At 48.3% G+C, this 14,471-nt stretch overlaps 1 protein-coding gene across 4 annotated transcripts in view; it reads right to left on the minus strand.

The window, feature by feature from the left end:
* The window catches only part of TSKS (testis specific serine kinase substrate), a 26,836-nt gene extending 12,941 nt beyond the window's left edge, over nucleotides 1-13,895 (minus strand). For 2 of the 4 annotated variants that reach the window (XM_028702394.2, XM_028702396.2), the window contains exons 1-4: nucleotides 13,594-13,895; nucleotides 11,256-11,493; nucleotides 6,973-7,071; nucleotides 3,645-3,728 (exon numbers count right to left, since the gene is read on the minus strand). In XM_028702394.2, the coding sequence (XP_028558227.1) occupies nucleotides 3,645-3,728; nucleotides 6,973-7,071; nucleotides 11,256-11,493; nucleotides 13,594-13,760 (588 nt within the window). In that variant the 5' untranslated portion in view covers nucleotides 13,761-13,895. The remainder of the gene's footprint in view (nucleotides 1-3,644; nucleotides 3,729-6,972; nucleotides 7,072-11,255; nucleotides 11,494-13,593) is intronic. The other 2 variants (XM_028702395.2, XM_028702397.2) reach the window with 2 other exon arrangements.
* Nucleotides 13,896-14,471: the final 576 nt, after the last annotated feature.

Genomic DNA, 14,471 nt, shown 5'->3' on the forward strand with positions numbered 1-14,471 from the left:
ACAATAACAAAGTGGAATACATTACGATATAATAAAAATGTGATTATTAACCATAATTATCCCACTAATTATTTTTTTAAATAGTTTGAATGAATGGTACCCATTAATATCTACTCCATGTTAGTTTGTTTTGTTTTGTTAGCAGCTTGTTGATTCCCCTGAAAATCTGCATTAAAAGAAGGGGATTTTTCCATTTGTCCTGGGCCTCTGGCAGTACTCCCGTTGCCATGGAAACAAACACAAACTGCCTTGAGGCTCTCCCGCCAACTCATTCAGACGGCTGTCATTCTGAAATCTAGCTAGTTGTGTAATCCTTGCCGATTCGGCAGAGCCAAAAGAATTAAGTCCATACGTCCATCCTCAACTTACAAGTCCCCACCAATTGGAATAAAACAGGAACGCTACTTCCATATTTACATTCTTTTAGACCATCTTGCTAAATGCACGACAAAAGCAAAGAGCACATGGGCGTAGCCAAGATTTTTGTTAGGGGGTGCAGGACTTTGGGGAGGGGGGGAGAACTGATGGGATTGGTCAGTATTTCTGTTGTTTTACTTGATGGGGCGGGGACAGCTGCCCCTTGGCTATGCCCATGAAAAAGGATCATTTTCCAGCTTCATTTGAAAATTCTTAAGGAAGGCAAAATCGAAACGTTCTAGCCGCCGTTTACAAATGCCTATCTTTATTTCCTTGTTGAGTAAACTATGATCTTGCAAGTCTGGTTTTAATGAGAGGATGAAAGAGGAGGTCAGAACGGCTCTTGGGCACTTTACTCATTATTGATTATTGTAACTCGCTCTACGTGGGGCTGCCCTCGAGACTGACCCAGAAACTCCAGCGGGTGCAGAATGCCGCAGCAAGACTCCTTACGGGGTCTTCGCCGCAGGATCACATTCACCCGGTGCTATACCAGTTGCACTGGTTCCCGGTGGAGTACAGGATCAGGTTTAAGGTGCTGGTTTTAACCTTTAAAGCCCTATACAACCTAGGACCCTTGTACTTACGGGACCGCCTCTGCTGGTATGTCCCACGGTCTTCAAATAAAAACATCTTGGAGATCCCGGGCCACAGGGAGGTTAGGCTGGCCCCAACCAGAGCCAGGGCTTTTTCAGTAGTGGCCCTGATCAGGTGGAATAGTCTGTCACAAGAGACCAGGGCCCTGTGGGACTTGGCATCTTTCCGCAGGGCCTGCAAGACAGAGCTGTTACACCAGGCCTTTGGCCAGGGCACAGTCTGACCTCCTCCCTTCTTCTGTAATCCTCATAGAACTCTAGCCCAATGGTTGCCATTGATAAACATTCACGGAATTGCAGCCTAAAACAATTCGAAAGGTCAAAGCACATTTCTATGCAAGAGAAAGCTAACGTTTTGGGGGCACATATAAGATTGGTGAGCTGTTAAGCTGTGGGTGAACATATCAGACGACACAGCAATTCTTCAAACAGCTCTTGTTTATTCACTAATCCAGAACAGAACTGAACTGAAGGGTTCAGCCAGCCTGCTATTATAGAGCTCCACTACAACGCAACAATAACAACTTTGTGTAACTATCCAATCACTGAACGTCACTTTCAATTCCTTATTTGCATATGTGGACCTGAGTGAAAACTATCTACAGTATCCCCCTGCTGGCCCAGGGTGAGAACTTCAGTACATAACATGAACGTTGTTTAGATCCTAAGTACAGACGTGATAGGGGTTTGCAAAAATTAGGTGTGGTGTAGAAAAAATAGACGCAGACCCCTCCCTTTTCTGACGCTACAGTTTGGGGATCTCCAATTAATCTGATCAGCAGTAGGATCAAGACAGACTGCAATGCATAATTATTATATGGAACTCACTGCCACAAGGTGTGGCAACAGGCACTGGCTTCAACAGCTTTAAAAGGGAAGTAGACAAATTTACAGTAAATTGGTAAGTTGGTGGCATTGTTCAGAGGCAGTGTATTCCCAAAATTCTGGCTGTTGTGGGGGCAACAGTAGGAGAGGACTGTTGCCTTCCATACCAGTTTGTGGACTTCCCAAAGGGGCATCTGGTTTGCCACTTTGAGAAGCAAAATGCTGGACTAGGCAGACCTTTGGTGTCCCTTTTCACATTCTTTGTTCGACCTTTCTTAGTAAAGATCTCCCCGCTTTTGAGCAGAAATGGTTGCTTGGGTTTGCCAGGCACAGCTGATTCCCACCCACCAACCCCGAACACAAGGTCCCTTCTGTTACAGGAATTCTAAGGTCTTAAATATAGAATAAATGTTGATAATTGCACAAGGTAAACACACATACATAAGTATATAAACTACATGTCTAAAATAGTACAGGCGAGCAATCCAAAAGCCTTCTTAGCTCTCCTAAAGACTCTCAATATTTCCTCTGCCTCCTTAATTCCCCCTTGCCTGAGAACAGGTAGGCAGACAGCAATCAGGGGAAGTTTCTGAAGGAATTCGCATCCTATATCTATGAACCCCCTTTGTATATTAATTGTCATTGTTTGCCCAGATGCTCTGCATTGAGGGATGTCTGACAGGCATCCTTACCAAATGCTAATGTTTTGTGTAAACTGTGTCTGGAACTATGTAGGTAAAGGTGAAGGGACCCCTGACCATTAGGTCCAGTCGTGACCGACTCTGGGGTTGCGGCGCTCATCTCGCTTTATTGGCTGAGGGAGCCGGCATACAGCTTCCGGGTCATGTGGCCAGCATGACTAAGCCGCTTCTGGCCACATGACCCGGAAGCTGTATGCCGGCTCCCTCAGCCAATAAAGCGAGATGAGCGCCGCAACCCCAGAGTCGGACCAGAGCAGCGCATGGAAACACCGTTTACCTTCCCGCCAGAGCGGTACCTATTTATCTACTTGCACTCTTGACATGCTTTCGAACTGCTAGGTTGGCAGGAGCTGGGACTGAGCAACGGGAGCTCACCCTGTCGTGGGGATTCGAACCGCCGACCTTCTGATCGGAAAGTCCTAGGCTCTGTGGTTTAACCCACAGCGCCACCCACGCCACTATGTAAAACTTGCTAAATCCTCATGGATATCACACCTTGGCCTGCCTGAGCCACAGCAACCCCACCTTATGTGTGATGTACTTTCTGACTGTTGGTAGAGGGGACTGTCCTTCTCCACGCAAAAATGCAAACCCTTAAAAAGAGATGTTTCTTCGTGGTTCGGGGTCTCTCTCGCCTCCTTTCCAGGAGGGGAGGGAACGCTGTTGCAAAAGAAAAATAAAGATCTGCCTTGCCTTCACTGGATCCAGGGGCATAGGTGGGGGCGGCACGCCCCGGGTGTCATCCCTGAGGGGTGTGTGACAAAATCCCCCCCAGGCAGATCGCTGTTGCGCCGATCGGTCCCCTGGGAGGATCGCCCCGCGCCCCCCCTGGGCAGATCGCCACTGCACCAATCGCCCCCCTGGGCAATCGCCCTGCCCCCGGGTGCACGGCTTGTGCACCACTCCGGGTGCCCGAGCGGCTAGCCCTGCCGCTGACCGGATCCTGCCTCCATCCATTCACCTCTGACCGATCATGGACTTAGGGGACTCAGTCCTTTGGGGAGTTGGGCAGCAAAAGCCAACCACCCCTATATTTTCTATGTCACTTCCAACTCTATAAGTCTATGATGATTCTATGTTTTGAGCTGGCTAACACATCCCTCACCTTGAGGTGGGTGCAGTACTCTTCCAGGTCCTCAGCCTCCTGCCTGCGCCGCTCCAGGTTTTCGCACAGCACTGTGCACTCACTCTGCACACAGAGCAGAAGGGGAACGGCTGAGAAGGCGGAGAGGGTGTTCTCGAGGTGCAAGAGGTGGCCTTGTCCCTGCAAAGAAGCAGCCCCCACCTCTCCCCCTTTCCAGCAGCTTTGTGGGCGGCTTCCAATCGAGTGTTAAAAACAATACAGCATTAAATATTAAAAACTTCCCTAAATCACTCCAGCACAGTGTTTCTCAAGCGGTGGCAGGCCTCAGCGCCACCACGCGCCCAGTCGCCTCCTCGCTCGCCCACCCTGCCTGCTGGCCATGTTGCTTGGACCAACGCTAGATTTGTTGCTTGCTAAAATAAACTCCTTGCATGTCTATTAAAGAGGTTCGGGAGATTGAGAAGTTATGACAGAGGTGGATTTCAGGGTTCAAGCAATAGGTGTGGGGAGAGCACCAAATGTTGGCGTTGCTGAAATTTAAAAGCCCCACGTCTGCCACTGTGGGGCGGAGGAGAGATGAAAATGGGAGGGTCTTGCTCCTCTGAGGGGAAAGGACCAGAGGAAATGTTGAAGGAAATTAGAAAGGCAGAGAGAAGGTTGATATTTTTCGGTAAGAGCAACAGCCGGGGAAATAAACGAATAGAATAAAAGGAGGAAGAAGTGAAACATAAAAGGGGCAGGGAGGAGGAATGAAGCTTTGGTTTGCAAAGGTACAAATCAAGTGTGAGAAGAGGAGGGGGAGCAGAAATAACAATAGATGAGTAAAATTACTTGGGTGAGGCATGGGAGGGAAAACATAAAATGAATTGTCTGCCCCACATAGAGCCTCTGGGTCAGCAAATTCTGCCTAAAATGGGGAGGCTGAGACATGTTACTTCTAGAGCCAAGGCCTGTACTTTGTTTGAGGAAAGCTGAACTGTGGAGCTCCTTGCCACAAGGAAATTGCTTGGGGGCGGGGGGGGGGGCATTTCCAAAGAATTACGTATTTTTCGCTCTATAAGACGCACCAGACCATAAGACACACCTAGTTTTTGGAGGAGGAAAACTGTGCAGCGAAGGCAGCAATCCCTCTTGCTGTTCTGGCTTCTGGGATAGCTGCGCAGCCTGTATTCGCTCCATAAGACACACACACATTCCCCCTTACTTTTTAGGAGGGAAAAAAGTCAGTCTTATAGAGCAAAAAATACGGTAGGTATCAATAGAAAATGATGTCAGTGGTTGCCAGCTGCTTATTCCATATGCCATCCTTAACTGCTACCATTTTGTGACTGGTTCTGCCCCTGCACTTCAGTTTTGTGCGTCAGTTATTTTTTAACTCTCTCAAGTGGACTGTAAGGGAAGACATTTTGAAAACTCCTGTTCCATCTTCCCTTTATATACAAGCTCTACTGGTGACAGAAGAGCTTGCTATTTTTTGTGTATTCTTTCAGGCTAAACAATACAGAACTACCACGTGTCCCCACCCTCATATGAAACAAGCAAACACAAGACACATAAATTCATAAAACGGTTGAAATTCAACCACGTTCTTATCAAAATCCCCAAATTAGAATCCACACCTTTTCCCAATTTTTTTTCCACCATTGATTCCTGTGACAGAATTCTTAAAGATACAGAACCCCCAAGTTTGGATGTCAGGGAAGCAATTTTGATTTTTAGAAGGCATCTTAATGCCTATGATACTTGAAGAATCCTGGGCATCACAACCCCCCTTCAACACACATACAGACCTGGTTCACACATAAAGCTAAGCTATGGTTAATGTTATCCATAGTTCAAAAACCATAGTTAAATCTGAGGTGACTGACAGCCATTCGGTTAAACCTTGGTTTATTATATCCTTTCCCTATTAATGGAGACAAAAGCCAAGTCTTCACACGCAGCTCTGTAATTTGGGGGCACTGACAGCCCCTTAACCGTAGCTAAGGAGAATGTCTGAGTTTATACACAATGCTAAACTATGGTTAATATGAATTAAAGTTTATAAACAAGCTTCAAGTCTTGGTTAACAAGTTACCTTTAACCACGGTTAATAAACTGGGGTGGGTTCACACACAACACTAAGCCATGGTTGATAAACCGCAGCTTTACAAACCATGGTTTAGTATTACGTGCAAATCAGGCTGCTATCACAAGAGGGTAGGGCATCATTACCAAGTCAACGGCCTAGAAATGCCTCTGATGTGAAAAGGATGAAGGTACAGAGGTGGACATATATATGCCTAGCTCACTGGTTCTTAAACTGTGGTCCTGGTGTGTCTTTAGCCAACAAAAACAGTAAAGGGAAAGGCTGAAGAGCCAAAGTACATTAAGGCCGAAGGGGCAAGTCACTTTAAACATAAAAATGAAAAACAGCTTGACTCTTCAGCAGTACAAGCAGCTGCGGTGTAAAGTTCACTGGAAACACCAGTGGCGGGCTGTTCTCCTTGGGTGGGCATAGAGTAACAGAGGTGACAACTTGCGCCCAATATTGAGGGGGCTGGGTTGTGCGTGTTATGTCATGCATGATATGACATTTTGGGAGGAGCCAGAGGACAGAGCTGAACGCAGTGATGATGATGATGATGATGATAATTTAATATTTGTACCCTGCCCATCTGGCTGGGTTTCCCCAGCCACTCTGGGCGGCTTCCAACAAAGATTAAAAATACATTAAATTATAATTATAAACTGCTTTCCACAGTAGAAGGAGGAGCCAGCCAGCCACTGAAGCTGCACTCAGCTCTACACCTGGCCTCCTCTGCTCCCTGACAGTAGAGAACACTGAGAGGGGGCCCCCCAAAAAATTATGGGGGGGATAAAAATGCTTGGCTCCCCGAACTGTGACCACATGTGTCAGGCACAGCAGCGGATAGTGAATTCAGAAGCCTTTTGGGCCCCCTCCCACAGGACAGAAGCTAACAAAATGCGGTCAGCACAGAAACTTGACACCCCATCATGGTCCTTCAGTCCCATCCTTACTACAAACAAACAAATCAGAGAGAGTCTCACAAAAACTCTCCAAAACTACTTCAAGGAGAATGATGTAGACAATATAACAACCCCGCTCCTGTGGGATGCAATGAAAGCGGTCACCAGAGGAGCTTGCATGAAAGAGAAGGCATTCCTTCATAAACAAACCTCCTCAAAAATTAGCCAAATAGAACAAGGAGCCTTTAAAAGAGCCAAGTTAAAGAACCAGTGATCTAGCGGTCCATGGCTGCGTGAGATGAACAGGGCAAGCTTGGGGTGGTGTTAGCTGGTGTGGCCTGGGCCGGAACTGGCGTTGGGAGGGGGACAATCTCCAGACCTGCAGGTTCTGAACATGGCGGTTGACCTTGGACGTCCTCTCCTTGAGGCTGGTGATGGAGTCCTTGGCTCGCAATAGGCCGCTATTGCTCACTACCTGCTGGGGGAGAGCGTAAGAAGGGGGTGGGTCAGGTGAATAGTCCAGCTTAACTCCTGACCTCTCCACACTTCCTGGGCATTTATTTCAACTCGAGGACATTACGAAGCCGGTGGGCGCCTGAAGGCAGATGCCACCACCAACCACTGGGAGGCTGCATGCTCCCATGGTGGCAAGGGCACAATTCATGCACAGTGATGAATTTCCTGGTGTCGCAATTAAATGGGAGAAAGCGAGGGGCAGTTATTCAGGGCGAAGCCAGTGGAACGAGGAGACTGGGGCAGTTCAAAAGCTTTGCAACCCCAGGTGACAGAGGCAAGACCCCAGGAAACGGCCCTTGCCAGAGAAGGGATCTAAGGTAGGGAAAGCAGTTGCCAGAGGGAATATTATCCTCATAGAATTAGCTAAATAACACTCAGACATTTAATTATATATTAAAGGCAAGGCTTTTAAAAACATGCTTTAGGGTAACCGTTGCAGAATTGGGGGGAGGGTGGCAGAGCTCTTGCTCAGAGTAAGGTAATTCAGAATCACGCACACAAGCACAACCCTACATCTAAGAGAATACGGCACAGCCTGAATTTGCAAGTTTGGACTGACCACACCCCTAACATAGAGCGCGAGCTGGACTCCAACTCCCATTAGCCCCAGCCAGCATGGCCTGAGGTCAGGGAGGATGGGAGTGGTAGGCCAGCGATAGCCAACACCTCTGACTTTCCACTTGTCCATGTTCAACCCAGTCCCAAAGCCGTCGGACACAAGAAGCACACATTTCCATCCAAAACAGAGTAGACAACTTTTTCCTAACCCCATGCCACGAACAACGGGACATGCAGAAATTTGGAAAATGCAGTGTGGGGTGGTTGGTTTGTTTTTTGGAACAAAGATTTTTCAAAAAATTACAAAAAAAACTACAGCTGCTACATTTTTACCTGTTAGTGAAGGCACAAGAGAAGAGTGACAACAACCTTTTTTCAAATACATGCCCTGATTAGATTTACAAGGAATATATGACATCCCAAATAACACCATTGCACATATATGAATTAGTAACCACTGAAGTTATGATTAAACTACATTTTATCAGTTGATACTAGATGCGGGAAGCGCTGTGGGTTTGCCGATCGGAAGGTCGGTGGTTCGAATCCCCGCAACGGGGTGAGCTCCCGTTGCTCGGTCCCTGCTCCTGCCAACCTAGCAGTTCGAAAGCACGTCAAAGTGCAAGTAGATAAATAGGTACCACTCCGGCGGGAAGGTAAACAGCGTTTCCATGCGCTGCTCTGGTTCGCCAGAAGTGGCTTAGTCATGCTAGCCACATGACCCAGAAGCTTTACGCCAGCTCCCTCAGCCAGTAAAGAGAGATGAGCGCCACAACCCCAGAGTCGGTCACGACTGGACCTAATGGGGTCCCTTTACCTTTACTAGGAAGTGAGGGTGACATGCCAGTCCGAGCCCTTCCTTAGTTCTATAGGTATTCATGCACCATTAAGCCAGGCGTGGTTTTTACATTTTGCCTGAATTCAACCAATGTGCCTCAAGCTTTCCAAAAGTGGTTATTCTATGCATATGGGGCATGTGTGTGAGTCTATTTTTTTAATACCAGAGGATTGCATTGGCAGAGAGAGGCTACCCGTCTCATCTCCTGCCTTGCCTTACCGAAGGATGTGGAATAAATTCAATTCAGTTCGCAGTTAAAGGCGAACTTCCCTAATTCGAACTTTCCGAAACAATATGCGAACTGAAACAGCCATCCTTTGAAATTAGAAGTTTTCTGAATTTTGCAATGCAGGTCTCCCCAGCCAAGTTACACGGACAAAAAATGCATACACGTATTAGGGTAAAGTGAGCATTAAAATTATTATTATTTATTAAATTTGTATACGCCCTTCCTCCATAGATCTCAAGGCGGTACACAATGCCTATACTGGTGAAAAATAGCATACAAAAATGCACCATATTGGAGGAAATTACTTTGCAAAAAAAACCCATGTAATATTAGGAGAAATTTGCACTAAAAATGCTGAAGAATTTTCGCGAGGGCTTTTATTATTATTGCAAACTGATGTGGAAATGCAGAGAACTCAAATTAAGGTGGAAAAATGGACAGATCTGTCCAGCCCTGCCTTTCCACACTGCCTTGCCTGAAAAGCACTTTGCTCCAAGTCCAGCTCTCCTACTGGAAATTAGCTTGGCAGAAAAGAAAACTGCTTTTTTATATAAGTAAAAAAAAAGCACACAGAAACAAGTAGCCCAATGCAATGAGGTAGTGGTGGAAGGACTCAGCTCCCTCAGCCTCCCATGCTCATTTTTATGTAAGCTACCCTTCTGCACCTTATGTGTGAATGCTTCAGATGCATGCAGAAATATGTGTGGCTGCTCCAACGCCTCTGATCTGGCCCAAAGACAAGGATCCCGTCTTATCCTGGAGGTTCATTACCAATAGACTATTCTTCTTCTTCTTCTAAACCAAACTTCCGAGTTGCTTAAGCTCACTACTAACCAAACGCCAGCCCTGACCTAAAGGCACTGGAATATTTCCCAAACGGCTGGAAGAAGATGCCTACGTTGACCCCTGGAGCTGAAATCTACAGCAGGCGTAGGCAAACTCTGGCCCTCCAGATGTTAGGGACTACAACTCCCATCATCCCTAGCTAACAGGACCAGTGGTCAGGGATGATGGGAATTGTAGTTCCGAACATCTGGAGGGCCGGAGTTTGCCTATGCCTGATCTACAGCCTCTGAGTTATGTGACCCACAACAGTCCACACCCACAGGAGGGGAAGCTCCACATTATGCACCCGGCTGCAGCCTCTGACCAAGGTGCATTACAGAAACAACAACACCCTGAAGTGGCGTCAGCGAAGGATTCTGCGTCCGCCTGACGTTTATTCAGAGTAGCTTCTGCTCAGGTTTAAAAACCTGGCCTTGCCTGGCAAGGGTGGCCCTGTGCCCTACTTTACAGAGGATGGTGTCCTCTGTTTGAAGGGCTGTGTGGTCCAAGTCTGGAGAAACAACAAAGAACATGGTGCTGATAATGCCAAGGTTGCAGGTTGGATCCCCTTACGGGACAGCTGCATATTCCTGCATCGCAGGGGGTTGGACTAGATGATCCTCAGGGTCCCTTCCGACTCTACAGTTCTATGATCCAATGAAGGGAGAGCAACAGGGACCTCAAAGTTGCCCATCAACAGCCTGCACTTGCCTAGCAAGATCGAGCAGGAACACAATCTCCCCCAGGTCACAGCCTTTCCCACTATGGTGAGATGCATTGCATCTAAATTACGCCACTTATTTGTAAACCCGCATCTAATGCATAGAGACGACCTCGTACAGTTTTTTATGCCTGTCTGTGGGGTGGTCGGGTTGATGACACACCTCCCCTTTTAGGGTGATACATAAACAGCCAACCCTATGCTTGGTTGTTGCAACTTGAACTTCAGCCCAAATTTTCAGGCAGCACCAACCCCTGTCCATTTGCAGCGCTCTAGGGCAGTGGTTCCCAGAGTTTTAACTGGGTTTTGAATAAGTGTGTAATGAAGTGTTTTGAATTTTACCCCTTGTGCAAACCGTTATGCTTTTTATGGGGTGATGTATGGGGCACTAAGGGGCACGGGTTGCGCTGTGGGGTAAACCACAGAGCCTAGGACTTGACGATCAGAAGGTTGGAGGTTTGAATCCCCGCGATGGGGTGAGCTCCCGTTGCTGGGTCCTTGCTCCTGTCAACCTAGCAGTTCAAAAGCACCTCAAAGTGCAAATAGATAAATAGGTACTGCTCCGGCGGGAAGGTAAACGGTGTTTCCCTGCTCTGGATCGCCAGAAGTGACTTAGTCATGCTGGACACATGTCCCGGAAGCTGTACACCAGCTCCCTCGGCCAGTAAAGCGATATGAGCGCCACAACCCCACAGTCGGTCACGACTGGAGCTAATGGTCAGGGGTCCCTTTACCTTTACCTTTATGGGGCACTGGGGATGAGTTCAGGGAACCAAAGGGCGACTGCCCCAAAATGGTTTGGGAACCGCTTGCTCTGTGGTTTGTATGGTTTGGAAGCAACTTACCCAGGCTGGGCTATGGATCTGAAATGTATGACCAGGCCTGGAAAGGGCGAGAGTCTCTGTTTGGGAAGAATGTGGTTTCCTTGGCCGCCCTCACAACGGAACAATGCGTCTTTAGAACTGCACTCCTTACCTGTTGGCTGGAGGTGTCATCTTCATCCTCGGACCACGCTGACTTGATGGGGAGCAAAGGATCCCTTCTTTCGCCACCTGCTCCTCCAGGAGGACCCCCATCATCTGTGGATTCATTCTCAGTGGTGGTGGAGTCATCGCGCTCCCCGTCCGTTAGGTTCAGGAGTGAAACGTTGGTACAGGCGGAGGAACGCTTCAAGTTGAGGTTGGGGTTTTCATTGGTCACGGTGGGCTCAACCCTGAGGTGTGTGTGTGGGGAGAAAAAGGCAAACACATACATTAGCCAAGATGACACCCCATGGCGATCACTTTCAGATTTCAGAGAAGAAGAGGAGTTTAGATTTGATATCCCGCTTTATCACTACCCGAAGGAGTCTCAAAGCGGCTAACATTCTCCTTTCCCTTCTTCCCCCACAACAAACACTCTGTGAGGTGAGTGGGGCTGGGAGACTTCAGAGAAGTGTGACTAGCCCAAGGTCACCCAGCAGCTGCATGAGGAGCGGGGAATCAAACCCGGTTCACCAGATTACGAGACTACTGCTCTTAACCACTACACCACACTGGCTCTCAGAGAAGCACCTATGTTCGTCTGGTGCAGCAAAAAGGGATTCACAGCACCTCAGAGGGTAACAAATTTATTGTGGCATCAGTTGTGAGGGGGGTCAGAGAGAAGGGGGTCACTTTCTAAGAGAAGGATGCTCTTGGCTCTTGGCCAGTCACAATTTGGTCTCCCAAGACTGCAGTTTCCATGTTCTAACTCCTTTTCTGAGCCAGATACCTAAGGAAAGCAGGCAGAAATCCTAGGTCTTGAGAGGAAGGTATCAGGTAGGTTAAAGGGGGCAGGCAGACAAAACCAGGGTTTCTAGGTTCTCTTTAGCGTATCTTTGCCTGGTAGTTCAGTGCAGTTCAGCTAAAGATGTTCCTTTCTAAGAACCATACTTGCTTGAGGCGTGGGCTGGCTAAGAGCAAAGAGGACAGAGGAACAGGCTTGAGGTGGCTCAGCGAGAACTGGGGTGGCTAGAGAAAGGTTTCCCGGGAGTGAGAAATCTCCAATTCCATGGGAAGGGCTCAGGGGGCACAGGGTACTGGAGCAGAGATGTCTGGGTCCCTTAGTTATTGGAGGAAGGAAGATTTCTAGCACCTATCATTGTTGAAAGATCAGGAGTCAGACCACACTAATTCTGGTGTGACACACTGACCCACCCAGCTTTCTAGGGCTATAGACAAAACCCCTTGCACAGGAACGTGGGAAAATGCCTTTAGGGTCTCTCTAGACTCTAGGTGGGTTTGGGTGGTCATTTTGCAACATGTCATCAATGCAATAATAAGCACATTAGTGCAGGATTTGTACCAGGCTATTCACACACCGCTTTTTTTCGCTCTATAGGGCGCACTGGACCATAGGGCGCACCTAGTTTTTTTGTGGGGGGGAAATAAAGAAAAAAACTTTTATCCCCCCCCCCCCCAGCCCCAAAGAGCAAAGAAGCCAAGACAGCCAGCGGGATCCATCCAGAACGGGTCTGGGAGCGGCAGCGAGGGATTCGGGCTGCTGCCTGCTATCCGCAAGCCTTCTGAGCCCAGCGGGAACTCCCGCCGCGCTCCGAAGGCTTGCGGATAGCTTCCTGAAGCACCGACCCCTCTCGCTCTCCAGGCTTCAGCGAAAGCCTGCATTCGCTCCATAGGACGCACACACTTTTCCCCTTCATTTTTGGAGGGGGAAAAGTGTGTCCTATAGACCGAAAAATACGGTAGTTCTGCGAAGCTTCTGCAGTTTCATTGCATTATTGGTGTCTGGAAGGGAACTCTTGTGCTATAACACGACAACCCCACCGTGCCGATACTTTGCGGTATGAAAAGTTACAGGATTTCAGCAGGATGTTGCAGCACATGTTCTGATTGGGAACGAAGCAGCATGGCCACCCAAAACTTCAGCAGGCGCAAAGCTTGTTGAAAGGGGAACCGAACCGATACACTATCAGGAGCATGAAGTGTCATGAGTCTGCACAATAAAATGGATTTCTGGAGGGAACCTTAAGGCTGCTTCTCCATCTAGCCCAGGACTGTCTACACCAGGGGTGGGGGGAGCTCTGGCCCTCTAAATGATGCTGAATTACAACTCCCATCACCCCTGGCCACCGGCCATGCTTGCTTGGGCAGCTGGGAGTTGTAGTTTGGCCACATCTCGTGCAGGGTTGCCAGTGGAGAAGGGTCTTCCCCACTAACAACCTACTTAGAGATGTGTTCAACCACTGATCTCCAATCCCTCCCAACAGATTCCAGCATGTCCCGAGTAGCGCATTGAACTCCACCTCCACCCCTTCCCTTCCCAGGGCTCCCACCCATGGAAAGAGACGGCTTTCTTCTTTTTGGGGAAGCCCTTCAGGCTGCTCGACTTCCCCAGCTGCTCCTTGCTGCCCTGAGCCCGACTCTCCGTCCCCGTCGATGTGTCTCCAGCTTCGTTGATTTCCTTGGACTGCCAGATGGTCTTCACCACAATGTTGGCCATTCCTGGGTTGGGTATGGATTATCTGGTTCAAGCGTGGATTTCCTTTCCTGTGCCACGACAGGGAACATCTACTGCCTCCAAGCCAACCGGCACTCCAGGGAGGGCGGGGGCCTCCCAGCTGCTCCCCATGACCTCACAACAGTTGCCGTGGCGCCCATGATCACATGACCCCACCTTCCTATCTTTGCCCTGCGCCGCCAACGTTCTGTGATGTCAGTGCTGTCGCCATGGGAAAGAAGAACCTGGTGCTCTCGATTAGTTTTTCGGACTTCATCTCCCATCAGCCCCAGCCTGCATAACCAATCATGAGGGAGGCGATGGGAGTGGTAGTCCAAAACATCTGGAGGACACTAAGGCCCTATCTACACTATACAATTAAAGCATTATCATACCACCTTAAATATGCATGGTTTCCCCCAAAGAATTCTGGGAGCTGTAGTCTCAGCTGTAGGGTGCTGAGAGTTGTTAGGAGACCTGCTGTTCCCTCACAGAACTAAAATACCCCAATTGCTTTAATAATCAATCTTTGCCACAGGGCTCTCCTAACAACTGTCAAAACTTTTAACATGCAACAGTTCCCAAGAACTGTTTCTCTGCTCTGGTTTGATCTCCATCTTTTCCCCTCTTGAATTCTCAAGATCTCGCTTTGTTTTTCAAATCTTAATTGTTTCCTTCAGGCTGTACAAATAAATCTCTGTCTTTATATATTTG

This window comes from Podarcis muralis, chromosome 13 (genome assembly GCF_964188315.1).
Source record: "Podarcis muralis chromosome 13, rPodMur119.hap1.1, whole genome shotgun sequence".
NCBI classification, from domain to species: domain Eukaryota; kingdom Metazoa; phylum Chordata; class Lepidosauria; order Squamata; family Lacertidae; genus Podarcis; species Podarcis muralis.